Source organism: Verticillium nonalfalfae, assembly GCF_003724135.2.
Source record: "Verticillium nonalfalfae strain VnAa140/NRRL 66861 chromosome Unknown scaffold_123, whole genome shotgun sequence".
In the NCBI taxonomy this organism is placed as follows: domain Eukaryota; kingdom Fungi; phylum Ascomycota; class Sordariomycetes; order Glomerellales; family Plectosphaerellaceae; genus Verticillium; species Verticillium nonalfalfae.
In genome coordinates, this window is record NW_021167348.1 from 72,277 (window position 1) to 91,446 (window position 19,170).

General features: G+C 56.6%; 5 protein-coding genes across 5 annotated transcripts; 2 read left to right on the top strand and 3 right to left on the bottom strand.

The window, feature by feature from the left end:
* Nucleotides 1-507: 507 nt before the first annotated feature.
* Nucleotides 508-5,207, bottom strand: ATP8B4 (ATPase class I type 8B member 4; the record flags this gene model as incomplete). Its single annotated transcript, XM_028635488.1, has 3 exons — nt 508-1,411; nt 1,468-4,613; nt 4,689-5,207. The coding sequence occupies 3 exons, from the start codon at nt 5,205-5,207 to the stop codon at nt 508-510; spliced, it is 4,569 nt and encodes a 1,522-aa protein (XP_028492050.1).
* A 4,431-nt stretch (nt 5,208-9,638) lies between these two features.
* D7B24_001250 (uncharacterized protein) lies at nt 9,639-12,264 on the top strand (the record flags this gene model as incomplete). The annotated part of the gene is made up of 2 exons (XM_028635489.1): nt 9,639-11,504; nt 11,560-12,264. 2 exons carry the CDS (start codon nt 9,639-9,641, stop codon nt 12,262-12,264), a joined length of 2,571 nt encoding a protein of 856 aa, XP_028492051.1.
* Nucleotides 12,265-12,484: 220 nt separating this feature from the next.
* VMA4 (V-ATPase V1 sector subunit E) lies at nt 12,485-13,379 on the bottom strand (the record flags this gene model as incomplete). The annotated part of the gene is made up of 3 exons (XM_028635490.1): nt 12,485-12,635; nt 12,724-13,232; nt 13,350-13,379. The coding sequence occupies 3 exons, from the start codon at nt 13,377-13,379 to the stop codon at nt 12,485-12,487; spliced, it is 690 nt and encodes a 229-aa protein (XP_028492052.1).
* An 894-nt stretch (nt 13,380-14,273) lies between these two features.
* On the top strand, nt 14,274-16,059 carry D7B24_001252 (uncharacterized protein; the record flags this gene model as incomplete). The annotated part of the gene is made up of 2 exons (XM_028635491.1): nt 14,274-14,315; nt 14,380-16,059. The coding sequence occupies 2 exons, from the start codon at nt 14,274-14,276 to the stop codon at nt 16,057-16,059; spliced, it is 1,722 nt and encodes a 573-aa protein (XP_028492053.1).
* Nucleotides 16,060-16,759: 700 nt separating this feature from the next.
* Nucleotides 16,760-17,491, bottom strand: PLS1 (phospholipid scramblase 1; the record flags this gene model as incomplete). The annotated part of the gene is made up of 2 exons (XM_028635492.1): nt 16,760-17,032; nt 17,090-17,491. 2 exons carry the CDS (start codon nt 17,489-17,491, stop codon nt 16,760-16,762), a joined length of 675 nt encoding a protein of 224 aa, XP_028492054.1.
* Between the last annotated feature and the right edge of the window lie 1,679 nt (nt 17,492-19,170).

Here is a 19,170-nt window from a genome sequence, read left to right on the forward strand (position 1 = left end):
CGTCTTTTCCTTCCACTCTTCCACCTGTCGGAGGTATCTAAGATCCCCAAGGAAAACTCGTACAAAAATGCAGCCCCCCTCACAGGCTTTCCTCCTGCCCTCCTGGCCGTGGAAACGCCGAATCCGGAACGCCCTTTACGAGAGAAGCAGAAGAACAAGGACAAGAACGTACGAGGCAAAGTGCGCAAAAGAAGAAAATCGAGTCAAGTGAGTCGAGGCAGAAAGAGCAGTGTCGCTGTGCTGCGAGCGCGGTGATGTCGTCGGTCGCTCATGCAAATCGTCATGCATTGGGAGGTATCAACCAAAAGCAGAGGCTAAAGAGAGGTCGGCGCGCCGAATGTTGTCATGGTGGTGATGCGGGTGTGTTGTGTCGGTGTTGTTGTGGATTGATGGAACAAGGAGAAAGACAGGGCGTCGTGTGTACGCAGGAGTATGGTACAAAAAGGGGAGAGAATAGCGAACAGATAAAAAAGTCGCGATCCTCACCAGGCGAGCAGTCTGGCCGACTCATTGATTGGCGCTCTTGGACGTGGACAGCCCGCGGAAGCGTCGGTGGAAGAGGTGACCGGCAGACTGGCTCGACTCGATTCGTGACAGCCGTGCAGCCGATGTGAAATCGCTGCTTGCCTCGAAGCTGGGCCGGACGCGGTCCATCGATGCCCGGATTCGGTCGTAGGATGGGCGAGCTCGGTCGAAAGAAGGCCGAATGGGAGGCGCCAAGTCCAACGACATGCGGTGCCCCGTGTAGTTCGTGCCATCGCTACCGTTCTGGCTTCGTGGGTTGTGCGTCGTACGCGTCGCAACTGAGGGGGGATAGATTGGTCTTCTGTCTTCGTCGACGCTGGCATAGTGCATGTGCTTACCCTTTGGCTCGCTGTCAGACGACGTCGACGCTCGGGCGCTCGATCGTCCGGCCGTTGTGGCATCGACTTCCTTATCCAGCGGTGCCTGGTTGAGGTGCGCGAACTTGCCCTGTCGTTCTTGCTCGCGGATAATGTCGACGTCGTAGGGGAAGTACACCTTCTGCAGTGCCTTGATCGCGAATCGGGGGAAGAGGCAGACGACGGGCACGATGAACAAGACGGCCCAGAACGAGGCCTGGCTGTAGATCTGCGCGCCGGCGCCGTAGAAGGCACCTGAAGAGGTCTGCGCCGTGAAGATGCCAGTCGTCAGGAAGATCATGGCGTCGCTGATGACGACGCACAGCACGATGAACCAATCCCACCGGTACGTGTTGATCAAAATGTACATGTTGATTGTGAGGACAATGGGGTGAGCGATGTAGGCGCCCAGTCTCGTGCGGTCTTCGATATTCTGACCGTTAAAGGTGACGAAGCTTGTTGATACCACAGTCAGGTAAGGAATCCAGAAAGCCATGACAGATTGGTAGATGCCGTCCACCATGTAGAGCCTGCGTCACTGTTAGTCTTGCGTAGCCCAAGGGTCATAAATACCTATAGCACATACCAAAACTTGGTCTGAGTCCACTCCCGTCGCTCGATGCCACGACGGTATAGCTCAGGCACTGCCAAGGAGACCTTGTCAGAGACATCTTGATCGAGGACGCCCATTATGGCGACAGGGACCGAGGTGTAAAACAGGTTGAAGAAGAGGATGTAGGTGTAGTCGAAGATGTATGTGATATCAAAGTCACAGTAGATCTGATACCAGAACAGAGCAAATGTCCAGATGACGTTCTTGTAGAAGAAGTTGGAAATCGACTCGGCCAGTCGACGGTAGGACCATCTGCCGTGTACCAGAACCAGTCTCTGGAGGAAACGGAACTGTGCAATGGCATAGTCGGAAGACATGACGGCCTGCCGACCCTCCACGCCAGCAATTCCAACACCGACGTCTGCCTCCTGGATCATGGCTACATCGTTCGCGCCGTCACCGATGGACAGGGTCATGACATCGAAACCATTCTTGACAAGCGACACGACAGCGGCTTTCTGGGCGGGGCTGACACGGCAGCACAGGACCGACTTGCACTGCTTGCACAGGAGGAGGAACTTCTGCTTCAGTGACTCGTGCAGTACCCATTTGAGCGTGAAGCCATCGATGACGAGACCGTGAGTAGCGTCGGGAGGTTCATGGTTGTCCCTGGCCTTGACCAGTTCCTCATCGCTGCCGGTCATGCCGAAGGTCTGCAGATGTGTGTCCAACAATTCATCGACTTGAGTGAGGAACACGTCATCGGGAGTATCCCCTGTTTCGTCCTCCTCAATCTTGAGGTGGATCAACTCCATGTCGTTGTTCAGCAGGTTGCACGAGAAACCAATGTTGATGGCTGTCTCGACCTTGTCACCAGTAAGAACCCAGAGCTTGATGCCTGCCTGGCCGAGCAGGGCGATGGTGTCAGGGACGCCGTCTTGGAGTCGGTCCTCGATAGCGGTGCCACCGAGGAGGGTGAGGTCCTGCTCGAGACGGTCCGCGACCGCCTCCAACTTCTCCTCTCGGTCGTCAAGCGCAGCAGCTGCGGCGTTGTGTTCCTCAAGCCAGGCACTGTACTGGCCCTCGCTGAGCTCTCTTTGCGCAATGCACAAGGTCCGCAGTCCCTCCCGAGCAAACATCTCGAGATGCTCGCCTGTGGATCTCCTGAGTTCGGCCTGCTCTCCGCGCCTGAGACGGGAGTAAATCACGCTATCGGCGCCCTTGCAAATCAGGAGAATGCGGCCGTCAGGCATGCGAAGGATGATGCTCATCCTCTTGCGGCTCGAGTTGAACTCGATCGTGTTCATGATCGGGTAGTGGCGCTCCTCGCCCATAACATTGAGGTTGACACCCTCGGCTGAGGTGCCGAGCACGGTAAACCCCATGTCTCTCGCCGTGGCGACCAACGCAGCTTCATCGGGGGACTGCGCCTTGAAAACAATCTTGGGAGGGTCGCTGGGTGGTCGCTCTGCAATGACAGTGTGGCACAGAGCCAAACAAAGCATGAAGTGTTCGTTGGCGGCCTGCTGCTCGGGTCCAGACTCGCCAGCCAAGTCGGCTACAAAGTCAGGCGCGATAAAGGTCAGATCCTCGTCGTGCAGGTACGGGTTATCGTGGATCCTGCGGAGACCCTCAAGGGACCGTACTTTGCCCTCTGCAATTTCGGCCCTTGCTCTCTCGCCCTCCTTCTCAACATCGATGCCCATCCTCTTCTGCATGCCAGCTTGCGCTTCGGTGTACGCCTCGCCGTACGGCTGACCGTTGATTGTGGCCTTCTTGAATTCCATGACGTTCTGCGTCAGGGTACCGGTCTTGTCGGAGAAAATGTACTCAATTTGACCCAGGTCGTCTGAGATGTTCCAGGACTTGGGGATACACGGCTGGTCGATTGGGGCGTAGTACATCTCAACGTCGCTGTAGATGAAGATGGCCTGCAGCAGACGCACAATTTCCAGCGTGATGTAGAGAGAGATGGGGACCAAGTTCTGGAAGAAAATCATGGCGGCCCAGAAAGTGATGAATCCGGTCATTGGAGCGGAACCTCCTATGGATCCATAGTTGAAGAATGACAGTGACCGATCGGTCCTAGCCCACGATGTACCGTTGACTATGGCGGCCGTAAGACACATGACTACCAGGATGCCAAAGTTCCAAATAACATTGTAGTTGAGCTCGCGTGCTATGCGAGCGCGCTTGCTAGGCGTGATACCCGAGTTGATCATGATCTTGGTGTCGTGCCCGGTAAACATGACAATACCAAGAGCCCAATCGGTGTTTCTCAGGTTGCAGCCACGAAGGAGCATGTTGTCGATGGTGATGGGTTCAACCATGTTGTGGGGTTCCGAGTCGAGACCGTCAAACTTCTGTTGCCAGTTGATGGCGCCGTTGTACTTGTACAAGTTGGCCTGAGGCGCTTCACTGTCCATCCAGAACTGCGCTCGCTCGGCATCCCTGGCGTGCTTCATAGAGCGAGTGCATCGCAGAGCCGAACGGAACTTGAGGTTCGTCTCACCATCCAAGTTCTTCGTCTCGACATAGCACGCACCCTCTGGGTCGGAGGTCGCCAGGATGACAATGTCGGCAGGAATTTCGTCGTCGTTGTAGATTCGCACGTAATCGCCGACTCTGAGATCTTTCCAGGCATCCCGGTGGAAACGAGCACTGCCCTTGACTGGCAGCTCTCGGTTAATGACGTCGCCTTTCAGCTGTTTCTGTTGGTGCGCGCGCCTCTCGTCGTGCTCGTTGGGTAGTTCGAGGTTCTGGCGAGGCATCGGAGAAGGCACAGGGGTCATCTGAATGTCTTCGTCACGCGTCGACATGAACGACTGGCGCTGTGTCTCGATCGACCGGCGAGGCATCTCGGCCTCCTGGCGAGCAAGACGCTGCTTCTCGCGGTCTTCTCGGGCCTTCTTGGACCATATCGCTTGCATCGCGTGCCACAAGGAGCCGAAAAATGCCGAGTTGGCCTTCTTGAACTTCCTCCAAGCGGACACGTTGTCCTCTTGCACGTTGATATTGTTGAAGCCTCGCAAACGGTGAACGGGTGCATTGTTGAGCTCATTGTCGAGGTTGGAGCGACGGTAGTCTTCGATGGCGTCCTTGATGGCAGTAATGGCGATGATAGCGATGAGAGGAACCGAATTGAGTCCAGGGTTGTAACCGCCAAAGATGGGAAAAAACTAGATCGCACGAATCTGTTGGTGATTATGATCGACGAGCGTGGGGAAGGTGACAGGAGGCTGGGTGCAACTTACGACAAGGACGACAACGAAGAGGAAAAAAATGTTAGCAATGTTGTGGAATTGAAACCACAAGTTTTTCGGCACGAATGACATGGGCGTGTACTTCGCGGTCCTAATCTTATTCCTGGCGTATTGCTGAATTGGCGCACCGTCCTCGTCGACCATTTCACGAGGGAGGTCGAGGTTGAAGAAGAGTTTCCTGCCTGCACTGTGTTCTTCGACTTCGCTCCCTTGGCTTTCGGCATTGACGTTGTTGGGGTCACCGGAGAGGCGGTTCTTCTCATTGCCATTGTGTTTCTTGTTGGCGCGACCGAGGATTGACAACCTCTTGTTGCTGCTACTCTTGAGTGTCATCTTGCGGGTGGGCCATCGTGATCGCTGCGTCTTCGCGTCCGCCGGGCCCGGCTGGTTCGGATCGCTCGAATCTGGGCCGTCGTTGAAGCTCGACGTTTGTCCAGCACCTGCACCTGCCCCTTCTGTAGGCGGAGGTGCGAGAAAGCCGGTGTTCGGGTTTGTTGACGCGGAAGACATGATTATAGATGTGCGGTGGTTGTGCGGGCGAGAAGCCCGGTAGACCCGGAGTTGTCCGCCAGGCTGACCTGCGGTGGTCGCCAAACAGTCCCCGTGCGGGAAAAGACAAAGATGAACGTTATCGGAATGCCAGGATGGGTAGTGTCGGAGGATCGGTCGGGTGTGTGTACGACTGTTGTATAGGGGCTGCGTGAGAGGGAGGTCTTTTGTCGAGACCTCAGAAAGAATGAAGCTGTTTGTTGTCTTCTGTTCCCTGCTGCCTCAGGGGGGGAGTGTTCACAGCGGCGAAAGGAACGACGGAGGACGAGCCAGCGACCGTGAGGGGGAGACTCGAATTCGTTTGTCTTGGTCTCGTCGCGGCTGTTGACGTTCAGTGAAGTGCCCGGCGTCAAGGGTAAATGTGTAGAAGGAGGGGAGGGAGGGGGGAGCGTAACGGCAGCGAACAGACGTGAAGGAGGGAAGGAACTATTTTGGCTGAAGGGGCGGCGCGGGAACTCGAAGTGGATGACCGACTAGGTAGGCTGGCTGGGCTAGGATTGGGATGAGTGATGGGTGGTATGGGTCTCTTTCTCTCTCACTGTGTACTTTGGTAAGGTAGGGGCATGGGATGGACGGGACTGACGGGCAGCGCGGAGCAGGTGCAGGAGGAGGAGCAGGAGCAGGGAGGGCCAGGCGGCGGTGCATTGGTGTTTGATGACAGTGGTAGTGACTTCCCTTTTCCTAGGTAAGCCAGGTAAGCCAGGTGAGGAAAGTCAGCCAGCCAACGTATCTCGCGCGCAGAGTGGAGAAAGCGCGACCTTCCCCCCTTCCTCGCTCCAGTCACCCGTCGTGTCTCCACCTCAACCTCTGGCTGGCACTCGCTTTCGTGATTGCCCAGCCCGCCAGTTGGTGGGTCCCGCGTTCGAGGGTGGGAGTAGGAGCATGGGAAGAAGGGGGGAGGTGCGAGGGGCGGCACGGTGGTCAATTGGCAGGCGCGCAATCCTCACAGCCCATGCCGGGTGCGGATTGTTGCTCAGCGGCCGTGGATATTGTCTCTAGCGGAGGCTTCGGGAGGGTTACGGGAACTTTCAGTGGACTACGACAGCCCCCAGCAGCTGACCCCGTGTAAATCAATCCTGGTGCTCGCGGGCACCGGATGGCCCGGAGACTAAGAAGACTCCGAAAGAGCCACTTCTCACGGGCTGCATCAAATCTTCGTCCCCTTCACGGTCATTGGTAATCCGCAGCTATGGGTCTTTGTATTGTCCCGTGCATCTCAGTAGTGTCGTCTTTTTGTCGGCCTTCATCGCTGCTCGAGACTCCGCCCCCCGTCGAAGTTCTTATTGTGTTGTCTCGAGAATCAACCAGGGCCCGAAGGAAAAACATGCCCACGATGAGGAAGAATTAGTCCCTTCCACAGCTTCCACGTAGACACCTCTCCGCCTTCTCAGCCCTGTTGATCTTAGCCGTGACCGGCGTCTGGATGGGTGGTCATCAGAGTTCATTGGACGTTTCGCACTTGGGGTGGTGACACCATGTTCAGATCGCCTTGGAATAAGCTCATCCGTCCCAACCTTAGCCACCTTCCTTCCACCGCCCATATGAAACCCTTTGCACGAACATTCGGTATGAACCGAAGATGGGTACCATTCGAGGACAAGACAGGTCCCGTCAGGCTCCACGGCAGCAGAGGCACAGGCCACGCCCGCGCGTCGAGTCGGGGGGAGCAATTTCGTTTTATTTTTCTTCGGGCACTTCCAGGTTTTCCAGGTAAGCATATCGAAAATTCGGTGTAGTCCAGGGCCCACGAAAGGGCGTCGGCCTGCTTTAACGAGCATAGGCAATGGCGGGCGGCATACGGAGCCCGAGTCCTCCACCTGATGCGCGCCTTGGTGTGCATGGGAAATAGAACGGCCCCGAGTAAAACCCACCAAATCCCCGACGCCGAAAGTCCGCACACTCACTGGTCACCCACCTGCGGCCACATGCTTGGCGGTACTGTCGGTCTGCCTCGTCGAAATGTTGTCCTCTTTGACTAGAACCGGCTAGAGCAATCGCCGTAAGGGGACATGGCACCAAGCTTTTTCACAGCCCTGGCGCCATGGCCATGGCTCTACAGTGCAACCGCGAAGAGAGACCCTTCTCCCCCAGAGTCTTTCGCATTCCTGCGTCGCCACAAGCAACATGGGCATATTATAACCTCAAACAGGCTTGGGTCGTGATTCGCTCGCTATGTGACACCTCAAGGCCAGCAACCATGCGCTGGAATGGAGCAATGTCAAGACATGCTGTGAAATAGGGGCTGGGCATGCTTGTTGAACTCGCTCGACTGCGTGGATGGGCTGGTGCTCAGCCAGGGGTTTCCCTTCATGCCTCACGTTCTGCCTACAGCATGACAAGCGCAACGGAGCATTAGCCACGTACCCTTGATGCGGGTGCCCGTGCAAGCGATTTGAACCACGGTGTTCTTGATGACGGCACCCAGGACTACCGCGATGAAAGTAACGTCGCCCACCACGTCGCTCGCGCCGAATCGTTGAAGCAGCAGAAGCAGTAACGTCAGTCCGACATGGAAGTCCGCCGGTCCCGCCTCAACCGTTGCTCTTTTGGGGAGAGGAGGGGGTTTCCCAGGGTAGCCTGGGCTCCAGCGCCGATCCGATCCGTCAGGTCCTATTAGTTTCCTCAATGTGCCACCAAAAAAACAGCCACAGGACAGGCCGGTTCGCGCGGGTTCACAGCAAAGCTGCATTGCCTCTTTCATTGGCTCCGCCATGCGAAGTCCGAAGTACGCGGATAGTTGGTAATCAGGTCGCGTGTTGCGGACCTGCGGTCAGTCGGCGCTCCTCCTCATGCTGCATCTGGGGGCCGGAGGTGTCGCGCTATTCCGACCTGTACATAACATGACCACCGCCTACCTAAAGAGCAGGTACTAGGTCATTACAAGGTTGAGGGCGGGTATGTCTGTGAAACATAGGTAACGCACAAGCATCTAGATGCACAGTTTGCTATGTTTCTTGATTCAATTGGCGAAATGTATTTTCTGCCACTTGGATGTCGATCATACGAAGTACTGAGGCCAAATTTGGGCACTAAAGGGTTGAGGTGCCGGTCAGTGGCGGCCATCTTGTCGTCCATTCCCGATCATTAGGTCGGCACGGAAGGGAATGGAAGAAGGGATGGAACACGAGTGCCCTAGGTCCCGGGTCCTGCCCTGTGTCTTCACCTCGCCCGCCCATCGCCTTGTATCCCTGTCGAACATTGCACTGGGATGTGGCCTACAGCTAAGTACTCGCATAATTGCCTGTCCACCTAAAACCGGATCCCCAAATCTGGCACTTGGGCCCTTGAGAACCGAAGGTCCCGGATCGTGAAAGGAGCAGCCGGAAAGCGATACTGGTTCGCCTTTGCGACCGAACCTCATTTCTCGTCTTGGCGAGATCCCTCGGGACCACTCTTGTTCCCCCAGGTTATCCGTGGTCTACCTTGCCAACGCCATCTCGTGCCAACTGCAACGATGACTGCGCACATGCGTGATGAGCTTTATCATGCACACTCGTTTGAAGGAGATGGGATCGTTGGGCGCCCCCAGGTCTGGGCACCCCCTGAATTAGAAAGGCCAGATGCTATGGTAGATCTCGCTTCCCTGGTCTGTTCCCCCCCCTCCCCTTCGCCAGGCGAGGCGGAGACTGGCGGTACGACCACTCACCGTGGCTGTCTGACGTCTTGGCATTTCGGTCGACATGAGAGCTGCGCCAACGCACCTCGAAAGTCGGACTGGTTGGACGAGCGAGAGAGAATAAACAGCCTGCCTGTCAGCTTGTGGTGTAGCGTGCGCCAGAAAGGCAGTTGGCCAAATCTGAGATGAGATGCAAGGTTAGGCGTCACACCGGCGCAGCTGCGCCACGCCGACGATGGTCCCCTGACAGGCAGCCGTGCAACATGAGCACCACTGTAAATCTTATTCTCGTGAACGGCACCAGCGGGACTAAGTTGCCCCTCGTGTGGTCCTGTGCGTCGCGGTCGTCGAGAGGCACCCCCAATGTCGGCGCTCGTCAGGTCCCTATGGACAGATGGATTCCAGGGGGCGCCAGATGGCGGGGCCGCCCGATTACCTAAGCCAGATGGACGTTGCTTGGGGCTAAGCCTATCCCGCCTTAGACACCAGTAACGACCTGACGTGCCTGTTCGCCCTGATAAGAAGACCACAATTAAAGTGGTTGTCACAGTGGTCTGGCTGACGCGATGCGCGCGCGTGTGCCTCCGCACCTGCAGTCCAAGACCTCGCATCATCAAGGCATCAATAAACTAGTCATCTCGGCCTCAAATCTCGAGTCGTCAGAATGTAGCAAGACGCATTTCTTCGCCCGGTATTCGACTCATCCAGCGAGTACTAAGTGCTATATTCGCCCATCGGGCTGCAGCCTGACGGGCGTCCCAACATAACCTCTCATCATGTCTCACAAGCAGAGCAAGATTTCGGGCTTCTTCAAGACGACGCCTCGGCTGGCCAGTGGTCGAACGGATCGCGGCGGCTCGCAATCCAGTCATTCTGGTCAGAACCTTGAGCCTTCTGTGGAGGACGTCCCAGCAAACGAAAAGCGCAAAGGAAGGAAGATTCTCGCCAAGCCAACATCGCGAAAACCCCCACGACATCTTCAAGCACGCTCTGACAACGCACAGCGACTGCCGACTCGGTCACGGTCGCGATCACCACCACCCACTGCCACTTCTTCGTCTTCTTCCACTACTCCTGCCGCTGCCGCTGCCGCTGCTGCTGCTGTTGAACTGTCTTTACCTGCCGCGCCTGCATCTGTACCACCTTCATCCATTCCAACATGCAAGGCTCCTTCAGAAGCAGGGCTGAGCCAGACTAGGACACCCAAGAGAGTGACGCACGACTCGACGTCAATATTTTCCTCTCCGCTCGTGAGACGACAGTCCACGCCGGTCGTGATAGACCCTAAACAGTCCTTCGACCTTGGGTACGCGCCTTCAAGCCCCACGCGAACCTTGTTCGCCACAAGGATCAGTGACTCTGCCACCAGCAAACGAACAGCAGACTATGCGCTCCTATCCCCCAAAAAGGACCGCCTGAAGTCCGCCAGGACCAGTCCCTCTCGGGACGAGCCATCCACGTTGTCGGAAAGCATTCTATCACTGCCAGACCATCTGTCCTCGCCGTTGCTAGCGCCGTCTTCGCCGCCGTCATCCACAGCGATGACGAGGGAAGCGTTTAGCCGCGACTTGGAAATCAAGGGGTCCGATGACGAGGAGGACGACTCGTCCGACTGCTCCTTGCCCGACCTTGAGATGCTCTTGTCACGTAAATCGAAGCCAGACGTGCTGCCGGGCCTCGTAGGCAAGGCTGTTTCTCCAAGGACAAAACTGCGTCGTCGAAGGCCGGGCGAAAAGTCACCTGCGCCAGCTCCTCCGAAACCCATGTTCGACATGAAAACACTGATGGAACACCAAAGGCGAGATGATGCCATCGCCGCGAGCTCGTCTAGACTGGACGGCAACGGTGAAGAGAAGAGCGCAGACTTAAGATCCGACGCGGGAAATGCGTGGCCAGGCATCAACTACGCGCCCCCTCCCAGTCCGAATACCGCCCGCAGGAAATTTATCAGTGTTGCGGGCGTCAACGACAAGGAGGTGGCTGGCAAGGCTATGCGCGCCATGGAGCGAACAGAAGCTACCACGTCGACCAACAGCAGGTGTTATTTCTTCAAAAGGGGAAAATCTTCATCGGAAGCCCGGCCATTGGGGCCGCCACCGCCGTTTCCGCAACAGGCCGCTCTGGGTCCGTGGGCCCTGCTGGCCAAAGAGGGGTCCCGCAAGCAGCATTTGCAGAGCAACACGCTGCAATGCGTCGCCAGCCGGCATAGGCTACCTGACGAGATCTTCTTCTGGATGTTGATGGCTATCGAAGGGGAGAAGAGGCCCCTTCAAGTGGCCTATTCCCATCTTCTCAGTGCCAATGCAGGTCAAATACGGGAGCTTGTCACGCCCGGACGTCTACGTGAGCTGTTTGGCTGCATGAATGCTGCAGACGATATTGATGATGAGAAGGTCCAGCTTGTGCGCGAAGACCAGAATGCGTATGCTGGTAGAGATTGGTCGGGACTGCGCACATACCTCAACTGGCTGCAGCGAGTGGCGGGCAATTTGAGGCCCGAGTCCGTCAAGTACGCTGTACTTACCTTGCTGCGTATGGCGGCGGATAGGACGCTCATGAGTGTCCTTGAGACTCGAATAGTTCATCAGGCAGCCTTGACCTCCTTGGTCGAGGCTGTTGACGGAACTGACTGGGATGAGTTTGTGGGTTTTCTTCGTCGCAAGTGTCTTGATTGCAGCCAAGCTAACACCACGTCAGTGTCAACACGCATGTGCCTCGATTTGGACTGCATTTGATACCGGCTCCTTACGCCTGGCGTCGATTCAACAGATCGTCCCCACAACACGCAAATCGCGAGAGTTGCGGCGGCGGCTGGCTTTGGCCTTCTTCCTCGGAGACGCAACACTCGCAAGGCAACATCCAGATGACCAGGGATTCATCCCAGAAGCTATGCACCGCCTCAAGGGCGACGAGTTCCATATCAAGAGGAAGACAGACTACGTAGAGCTGAGGGCGCAAATCCAGCTTTTCGACATCGCACTCGACGACGGCTCGTTCTGCGCCGGCAGTACATCATACGATGACGCCGTAGCCTTTGACGCCGAAGTCGACCACCTGGCTCAGCAGCTGAAGACCCTATGGGGCAGTATCAATGATTCCGGGGCTGCCTACCTATCGCGAACCGAGGCGAAGAACTCGATCGATTGTGCGCAGAAACGCTTGACATACGCAGTACGAACGAAACCTCCGCCCAAGCGAAACATCTTTGAGCTGCCTGAGCAGCGCAAGGAGGTGGTGACGGAGACACAGAAAGCATTCATGAGCAAGTTTATTGGCGCTTTGAAGAAGCCGCCAAGACTAGATGTACTTAGAGACGAAGAACGTCGGGGATCCATGGCTGGCTCAGACGATGCCTCGGAGGCAGAAGACTCGTTCATGACGGCGGTCGGTGAACTTTCATAATAGGCGCAAGGGTAGTGTGGTAGTTATAATGACTTGATGACTTGCTGACCCTGGCTACGGACGAGTGCTGGTGAATGATCATACAGCATCTAAGGTACAAAAGCAGGCGATCCGACCCGTTCAGCGGCATCGGTCCATCGACATGGAGAGAACAATTGGTGCTGCGGAACAGGGCAGCGGGAGGGCTTGGGAGAGGAGACGTGATGCGCGTGGCCCACGCTTAATCGTAGAATTTGCGGTTAGGGTTCTTGCCGAACAGCGTCTCTCGCACGGCCGGCAGGGCAGTGTCCTCCAGCAGCTTTAGCCGCTGCTCAACAGTGTTGTCAATCTCAATCTTGCCGCCGGTTCCGACAATGGACACGCCGCCCTTGCTGTAGGTGCACATTGGGTCAGCCGCCGTCACGATGCACGTACGAACTTGTAAGGAAGGGCTCAGGGGAAAGGAGAAGGGGAGCCTACCTTCCCTCGGGCAGGGGGTTCTGCTGATCGATGGTCGCTGTGACGTCCTTGCTCGTCTTCTTCTTGTACTCCTTGGCCGCCTCGTCAATGGCCTTCTTCACAACATCGTTGTCAGCTTTCCGCGCGCGGATCTGGACCTCGGACTCGCTGAGGCCGTAGAAGCCCTCGAGAATGAGGTTCTTGAGAATGCCCTGGTACTTCGACTTGTCCTTGACACCGTCGGCGAGCTTCTTTCCGGCGGCCTCGAAGATGCTGTCGAGGAGCTCCTGGCGGGCGGCCAGGACCTTGAGACGGGTCTTGTTGGCGACGGTGGAAGCGGTGATCTGCTGCGACATGGTGGCCTGCTTGAACTTCTTCTCGTAGGCCGTGTCAATCGCATCTGTCTCCTGGCGGACGAGCTTGGACTTTTCGATTGCGAACTCCTCGTTGGCCTTGATCTCGATTTCGCGGGCCTTCTCCATGGCTTCTTGCTTGATGAACGCGGTCATCTTGCGGAGCTCATTGCCGACCTGCGAGAGTAGGGGTCATAGTGTCAGCAGTCATGCTTGGCCTGAAAACGCCTTCTTTGTAGGATGGCCATGATAGCTTCCCGTTCAGAGGCGAAGCTGGTGTGGGAGCTGGCTCACTTGGTCGTCGGTCAACGGTTGGTTCGACATGATGGCGGTTTGTTGTGAGGTACTTTGAGGAGTCGGTGTATTATCGTGAGCAGAGGAACAATGCGAGCAGGGTCTGCACCACCGGGAACAGAGGTCGTCGGGAGGAGAGATGGGAATGTCGTAGGGGTGGGGGTGTTGCGTTGTTGGATCGAGCTGTTGCGTCCCTCTCGACTGCGAGGATGAGCATCACGGAGGCCGTCCACTCGCCAGCCAGCTTGGCACACACTGCTTGCTTGCCTGCCTCGTGCAGCCACAGGCCAGAACCCCACACCAGCACGAATCTCCACCCAAAAGGTACCTCACCTTACCTCAGCCGTGCCTTTTTTGCGCAAGCCACAACGCTGTGACATCACGGACTAGCGTAGAGCGCGTCGAGGTGGGATAAGGCGGTATCAGGTGACAGAGCACCGCCACACATGGAGCTAAGGTACCCGTATCGCCAACCCGTGACACCATCCATGTGGAACGAGTTCGGTGCCGATGCAGCAATGGACCGGCATTGTTTCTTCTATCCCGTCCCTACATGCATATCGAATAGTCTCACATTGGCTTTCTTCCAACCCAGCGCCGCCTAACGCCTGAACGACTCCTCCCTCACGCTGCTGTACTCCCAACTCGACACGGACGCGCCGACATCGACACCGCCCTTCCGCGACTGACCCCTGGTGCGACCGCCTATCACCGCCCATTGATCAACAAAGTCTCGTAGCGTCACCACGTCATCAGACTCCCTCCACGACACTGCCGTTGCACTGCACAGAGGCAATAACCGCCAAATTATTGTACGAACCGTGACGAGTCGCGTGTAACAACACCCACGTATATGGGCCTCACAACTGCTACATTCTCCCTGGCGACTGCCAGTTGACCACCAGTCAAGTCGAACAACTGGCAATGGGGGCACTCGGCGGCATCTCCCCTGGGGGGACGATCACGGTGCGTCGCAACAGGACTGGGCTTTTTTCTGCTGCACAACTCTAACGAGCGAATCGATGTACAGATCGGCATCCTAGTCGGCCTCATGTCCACAAGCGTACAGAGCTTGGGACTCACCCTGCAGCGCAAGTCGCATATCCTCGAAGACGAGAAAGCCCCCCACGAGGTCCGACGGCCGCCATACAGGAGAGGAAGATGGCAGCTGGGCATGGGCATGTTTATCGCCGCCAACATCCTGGGCAGCACGGTACAGATCTCGACGTTACCGCTACCTGTCCTTTCGACCTTGCAAGCCTCCGGGCTCGTCTTCAACTCTATATGCGCCACTCTCATACTGGCTGAGCCATTCACAAGGTGGTCGCTATGGGGAACCCTGCTAGTCTGCACCGGTGCCGTGCTGATTGCCATCTTCGGCGCGATCCCAGAGCCAGCGCACGACCTCAAAGAACTGCTGGCTCTCTTGGGGCGTCGCACGTTCGTGGTGTGGATGATTCTTCAGGCGCTGCTCGTACTCGCCATCGCCATCATCACGGACAGTCTGAACCACTTTTCGAACCTCGGACAGAACGCCAAGTTCCGCTTCTTTCGGGGTCTGGCATACGGCTGCATCAGCGGCATTCTGTCCGCCCACTCTTTGCTGGTCGCCAAGTCTGCGGTCGAGCTGATCATTAAGACGTTGTCTGGCCCTACCAATCAGTTTGTCCACTGGCAGGCGTGGGCACTCGTGCTGGCTCTGATCACGCTGGCCCTGAGCCAGCTTTACTATCTTCACCGTGGGCTGAAACTTGTCTCGACGTCCGTGCTGTACCCGTTGGTGTTCTGCATCTATAACATTATTGCGATCCTGGACGGCTTGATCTACTTCAAGCAGACCGACCAGCTCGGTCCGCTGCGCGCCTGTCTCATTGCTCTCGGCACGGCCATTCTCCTGTCGGGCGTCCTGGCGCTGTCGTGGCGACTGAGCGACGAGCAGCACACGCCTGGCGTTGGCCAGTCGTCCCTGGCCCCGGGTCTGGGCTTGGTCGAGGACACCGAGGGCGAAGAAGAATCCCTCCTCGGATCCGACTCGCATGACGAGGCCGACAACACACTCCCTACCTCGTACTCCACATTCCACACGCCACAAAACGGCGACTCGACCCCTCTGCTGCAGTCTCGCAAAAATACGGGCTCCTTCCGCTGGCAAGAACGAGCCGAGATCTGGGATGAGCTGGAAGACCAGGAGAACGAGAGCCGGCCGGCGGGCCGCCACAGGTCCAAAACGATGCCGACGGGCGAGCACAGCTCCCTCCTCGCCGCCAAGCGCAACGTCAGCGGCGTGAGCTCCGTCTCCTTTGACGTCGTCGGCCCCTCCTCCGCCGGCTCCGACTCGGCGCCCCGCCGACCCTCGCGCCGCAGGCGAAAGTCGACCGGTTTCCCGGGCTTCACCGCCCGCAAGGCCCGTCCCAAGAGCAACTCCTCGCTGCAGGATGCGCTGGGCGGGCTCTGGAGGATGAAGTGGTGGCGTTCCAGACACGGCAAGGAGCCGGAGGACCCCGAGGCTGCCGGCGTGGCTGTCGAGTCGCCGCGCCTCGGGGCCAACGCGAGCGCACGCGAGAGCACAGGGAGCATCATTCCGTGGCCGGCGTATCGGGATAGTCCAGATCCGCCCACGAGCCCGACGCCTGCGCCGCGAGACCGCGAGGCGAGAAGCGGCGGGCGGGGGAAGCAGAGGCAAGAAGATGATGAGGAGTCGCCTGTATAGTAGAGGAACAAGCACATGGTAGCGTTTCCCATTTTTTTGCGAGATGCTTTTTACTTCTTCTTCTTCTTCTTCATTTCCTCATTGTACCAGTGTGCATACATGATATATGAGCATGCGCGGCGCGCCATGGATGTAGTACATGCATATAGCAATCTGACAGAAAGGTCATTTCAACCGCGGCAGTACAACAAGTAGTTGGCGCAACAGGCGAACAGTGAAGTGGAAAAGAACGTCATAGCATGCCATGAGCAGTAAGTTTTACCGAGTCGTTGATATTCGTGAATACATTCCGGTCTCTCGTGCATCTCTATATTTACACAGTGGCTCGGGGTAACGTAGGCCAAGAGATGCATACAAAGAAAATACAAGCGACAAGTAAGACAAGACACAGCAACATGAATGTCACGGACTCGCGTTGATGTCCTTGGCCCGTTGCAGGCAAGTGGGACCCTTCCCAGTGTAGTCCATTCCTCTTATCGAGAACCTGCCTCGTGACAAGGAGCCATATGCGCTTTATTGCAGGGTGAAACGAGGAGACACGTCCCAGCTCGTCTTCCTCTTTCCACACAAAAATGAGAGAACCAGCAGTCAGCTGGTGTGAGAGAGTGAAATATCTAAAATCGATCCAAGGCGAATACGTCTTGGCTGCATCGGGAGAAGTTGACAAAATCCCAAAATGGGAGATCGGCTTTACGGTCGTCTAGAGGCTGCGGTATCCGCTCTTCTCATCGATGTGACGGAAGCGCTCGCGCTCCTTGCGGTCCTCCAGTAGCACAGCAAGGCAGATAATCAGAAGCGCGTCAACACCGACCATGCCAAAGACAGCAGTGAAGATGCCGTCGATGAGGATGTTGGAGTACGAGGTGACGGGACCACTGCAGCCGCGTTGAAGAGCGGCAGCTGCTGGGGAGCTACAAAGATCGTTGGTGACAAAGGCAGGAGAAGTGCTGTTGAAGTATCCGCAACAGTTGAACTGGAGGAGGGTCAGTTTCGTCTCCCGAACGGTTGGGTAGGTGGCTCTTTCTCCTACCGATGTCTGCATGAGATTCTGAACGCCGGGTTCCTGAGCGATCCAGATGGCGAAGAAGTCAAACTGGGTGGTGAGGGTCAGGACCCAGAGGTAGACACCCACGCAAAGGGAGAACAGGGCGCAAAAAGTAATGAGGTAGGCAGCCAGCTTGAGCCAGCCACGGGTCGGGGTAATGATGCCGGGCAGTGTCATTACAAAGGAGATGAAGATAAAGGCTGCATTGGCGATACCAGCTTCGAATGGGAATTTTTGATAGATCAAGTTTCTCGCAGCCTGCTGGCCTTCGCCCGGCTGCTCAAACATGTTGCTGCGGGCAATGAGGGAGAAGCCCAAGGTGACGGCTCCGGTGATCAGGAAGAGCAAATCGGCGACCACGAAGGTCGCGAGGATCTTGTTGACCATGTTGCTGGCGGTCTTGAGGACTATATGGGTGTACAGAGATCGGCTAATGTTCGTAGAGGATTGTTGGCGGCGACGGTACGAGGAAAGACGGCCGGCGTCTCGAGTGAAGCGGTTTGGCGAGATGGTATGGCGTTCGGTGGACGTCAGGGTAAAGACCGTGACCAGAGCAGTATCTGGTGAAGTTCGACCGCACAGCGAGACGATATCGTAGAAGACAATGAAGAAAAAAAAATGGACAGTGGTGAATGTGATAGACTTGGTTCCCAACGGGCAAGCAGTCGACCGGGTTGATTTGTCTCTCTGGGTCGAAGCACTTTGTGCGGGCGGCTCGTCTGGTCCTGGAGTCTCGAGCAAGACGAAGTGGAGGAGGCCGGCTCCCAGGTTTCGGCGGAGGGATTCGCACTGAAAGAGAGGACAGGTCGAAACGTGGATGGGGCCACTGCCGCGAATGCTGAACCAGAAAGAAGTCGTCAGGAACGGAAGAGAAACAGATACAACAAAAGGTAGCGAAGCGAACAGAAGGGGCAGGAGAGGTCGGAGCGACTTGCGAGTCGCAGAATTGATCGTGATGATGCGGATGTCCCGACAGGAGTCGTTTCAGAGGATGCTTGCTGAAGCACGCTTGGCAGTCGCACGAGCCTGCGGTCGAGCCGTGCCATGCCAGAACCGCGAGATTGAGCCAATCAGTCGACACAAAACATCGAGGAGTCGCCTGATTTGGGAGGGCCCTTTTTCCCTTACCTGTCCAAGGTCTGAGGGGTCCCATCCCTGCCTGCCTGGCTTGCAGATTGACTGACTGCTATCTGCCTCTCAGTACAGGCCCAACCTCTTTCAGCCCAGTGTCACCACGGCGCCGCCTCTGTGGATGAGCGGGAGTGTCACACTCGGGACTTGCAAGCACCTAGTGCGCTTTTGGCGTGCATTGATCAGATATCCTTCCTTCACGATTGACCCAAGGCTGTGCTGTGCTGTAGTGGCGATTCGAATGGCATCATGCCTTGTCATTCGATTAGATTGTCCGTGGTGGCACCAATGCTTGGCGCCATTGATGAGAGCCGGACAACATGTGATACAAGCGGTTGAGTCTGGCGCCTTGATTCCAACCGACTGTCTTCCCTGTTTCTGATCTGCGGTCCAGGCGGATATGGTGCTACCAGCCTTGTGACTTGTCCATTGGGAGAAGGTTGGATGAACACTGAATCACTTGCTCTGTTTGAGGAGGATCTTTGAGGCTCTCATCCTTGGAAGTACAAGACCTGCTCCGCTACCAAGGCAAGACAACGGGGGAGGGGGTAAGGGGCTGACTGCTCAATTCATGCTTAATAACAACCCTGGATGTTGGGAGCACGAAAATTGGATAATCGGGCGGTCGGCACCGTGACCACTTGCCCAGGAAGCAAATCTGTTTAAGTTCCGGTCCTTACAAATGAACATTCAGCTATCGTCCAGAGAGAAGTGGTTTGGGGCAGAGAGACATACCATACGCCTTGGTCCCTCGTTCGTATGTTCGTAGAGGCTTGGAGTTCCGTCCCTGCGTCCGGATTTCCGGGCGTGGCGCGCCCCCCCCCCCTCCCCCTTTCAACCCCTGTGCCCTCATTTTTTGCTTGTAATGATGGCAAGGCAGATGCTTCTGCTGTCATTCTCACATCAGGGTTTGGAGGCGATTGCTATACCATCGC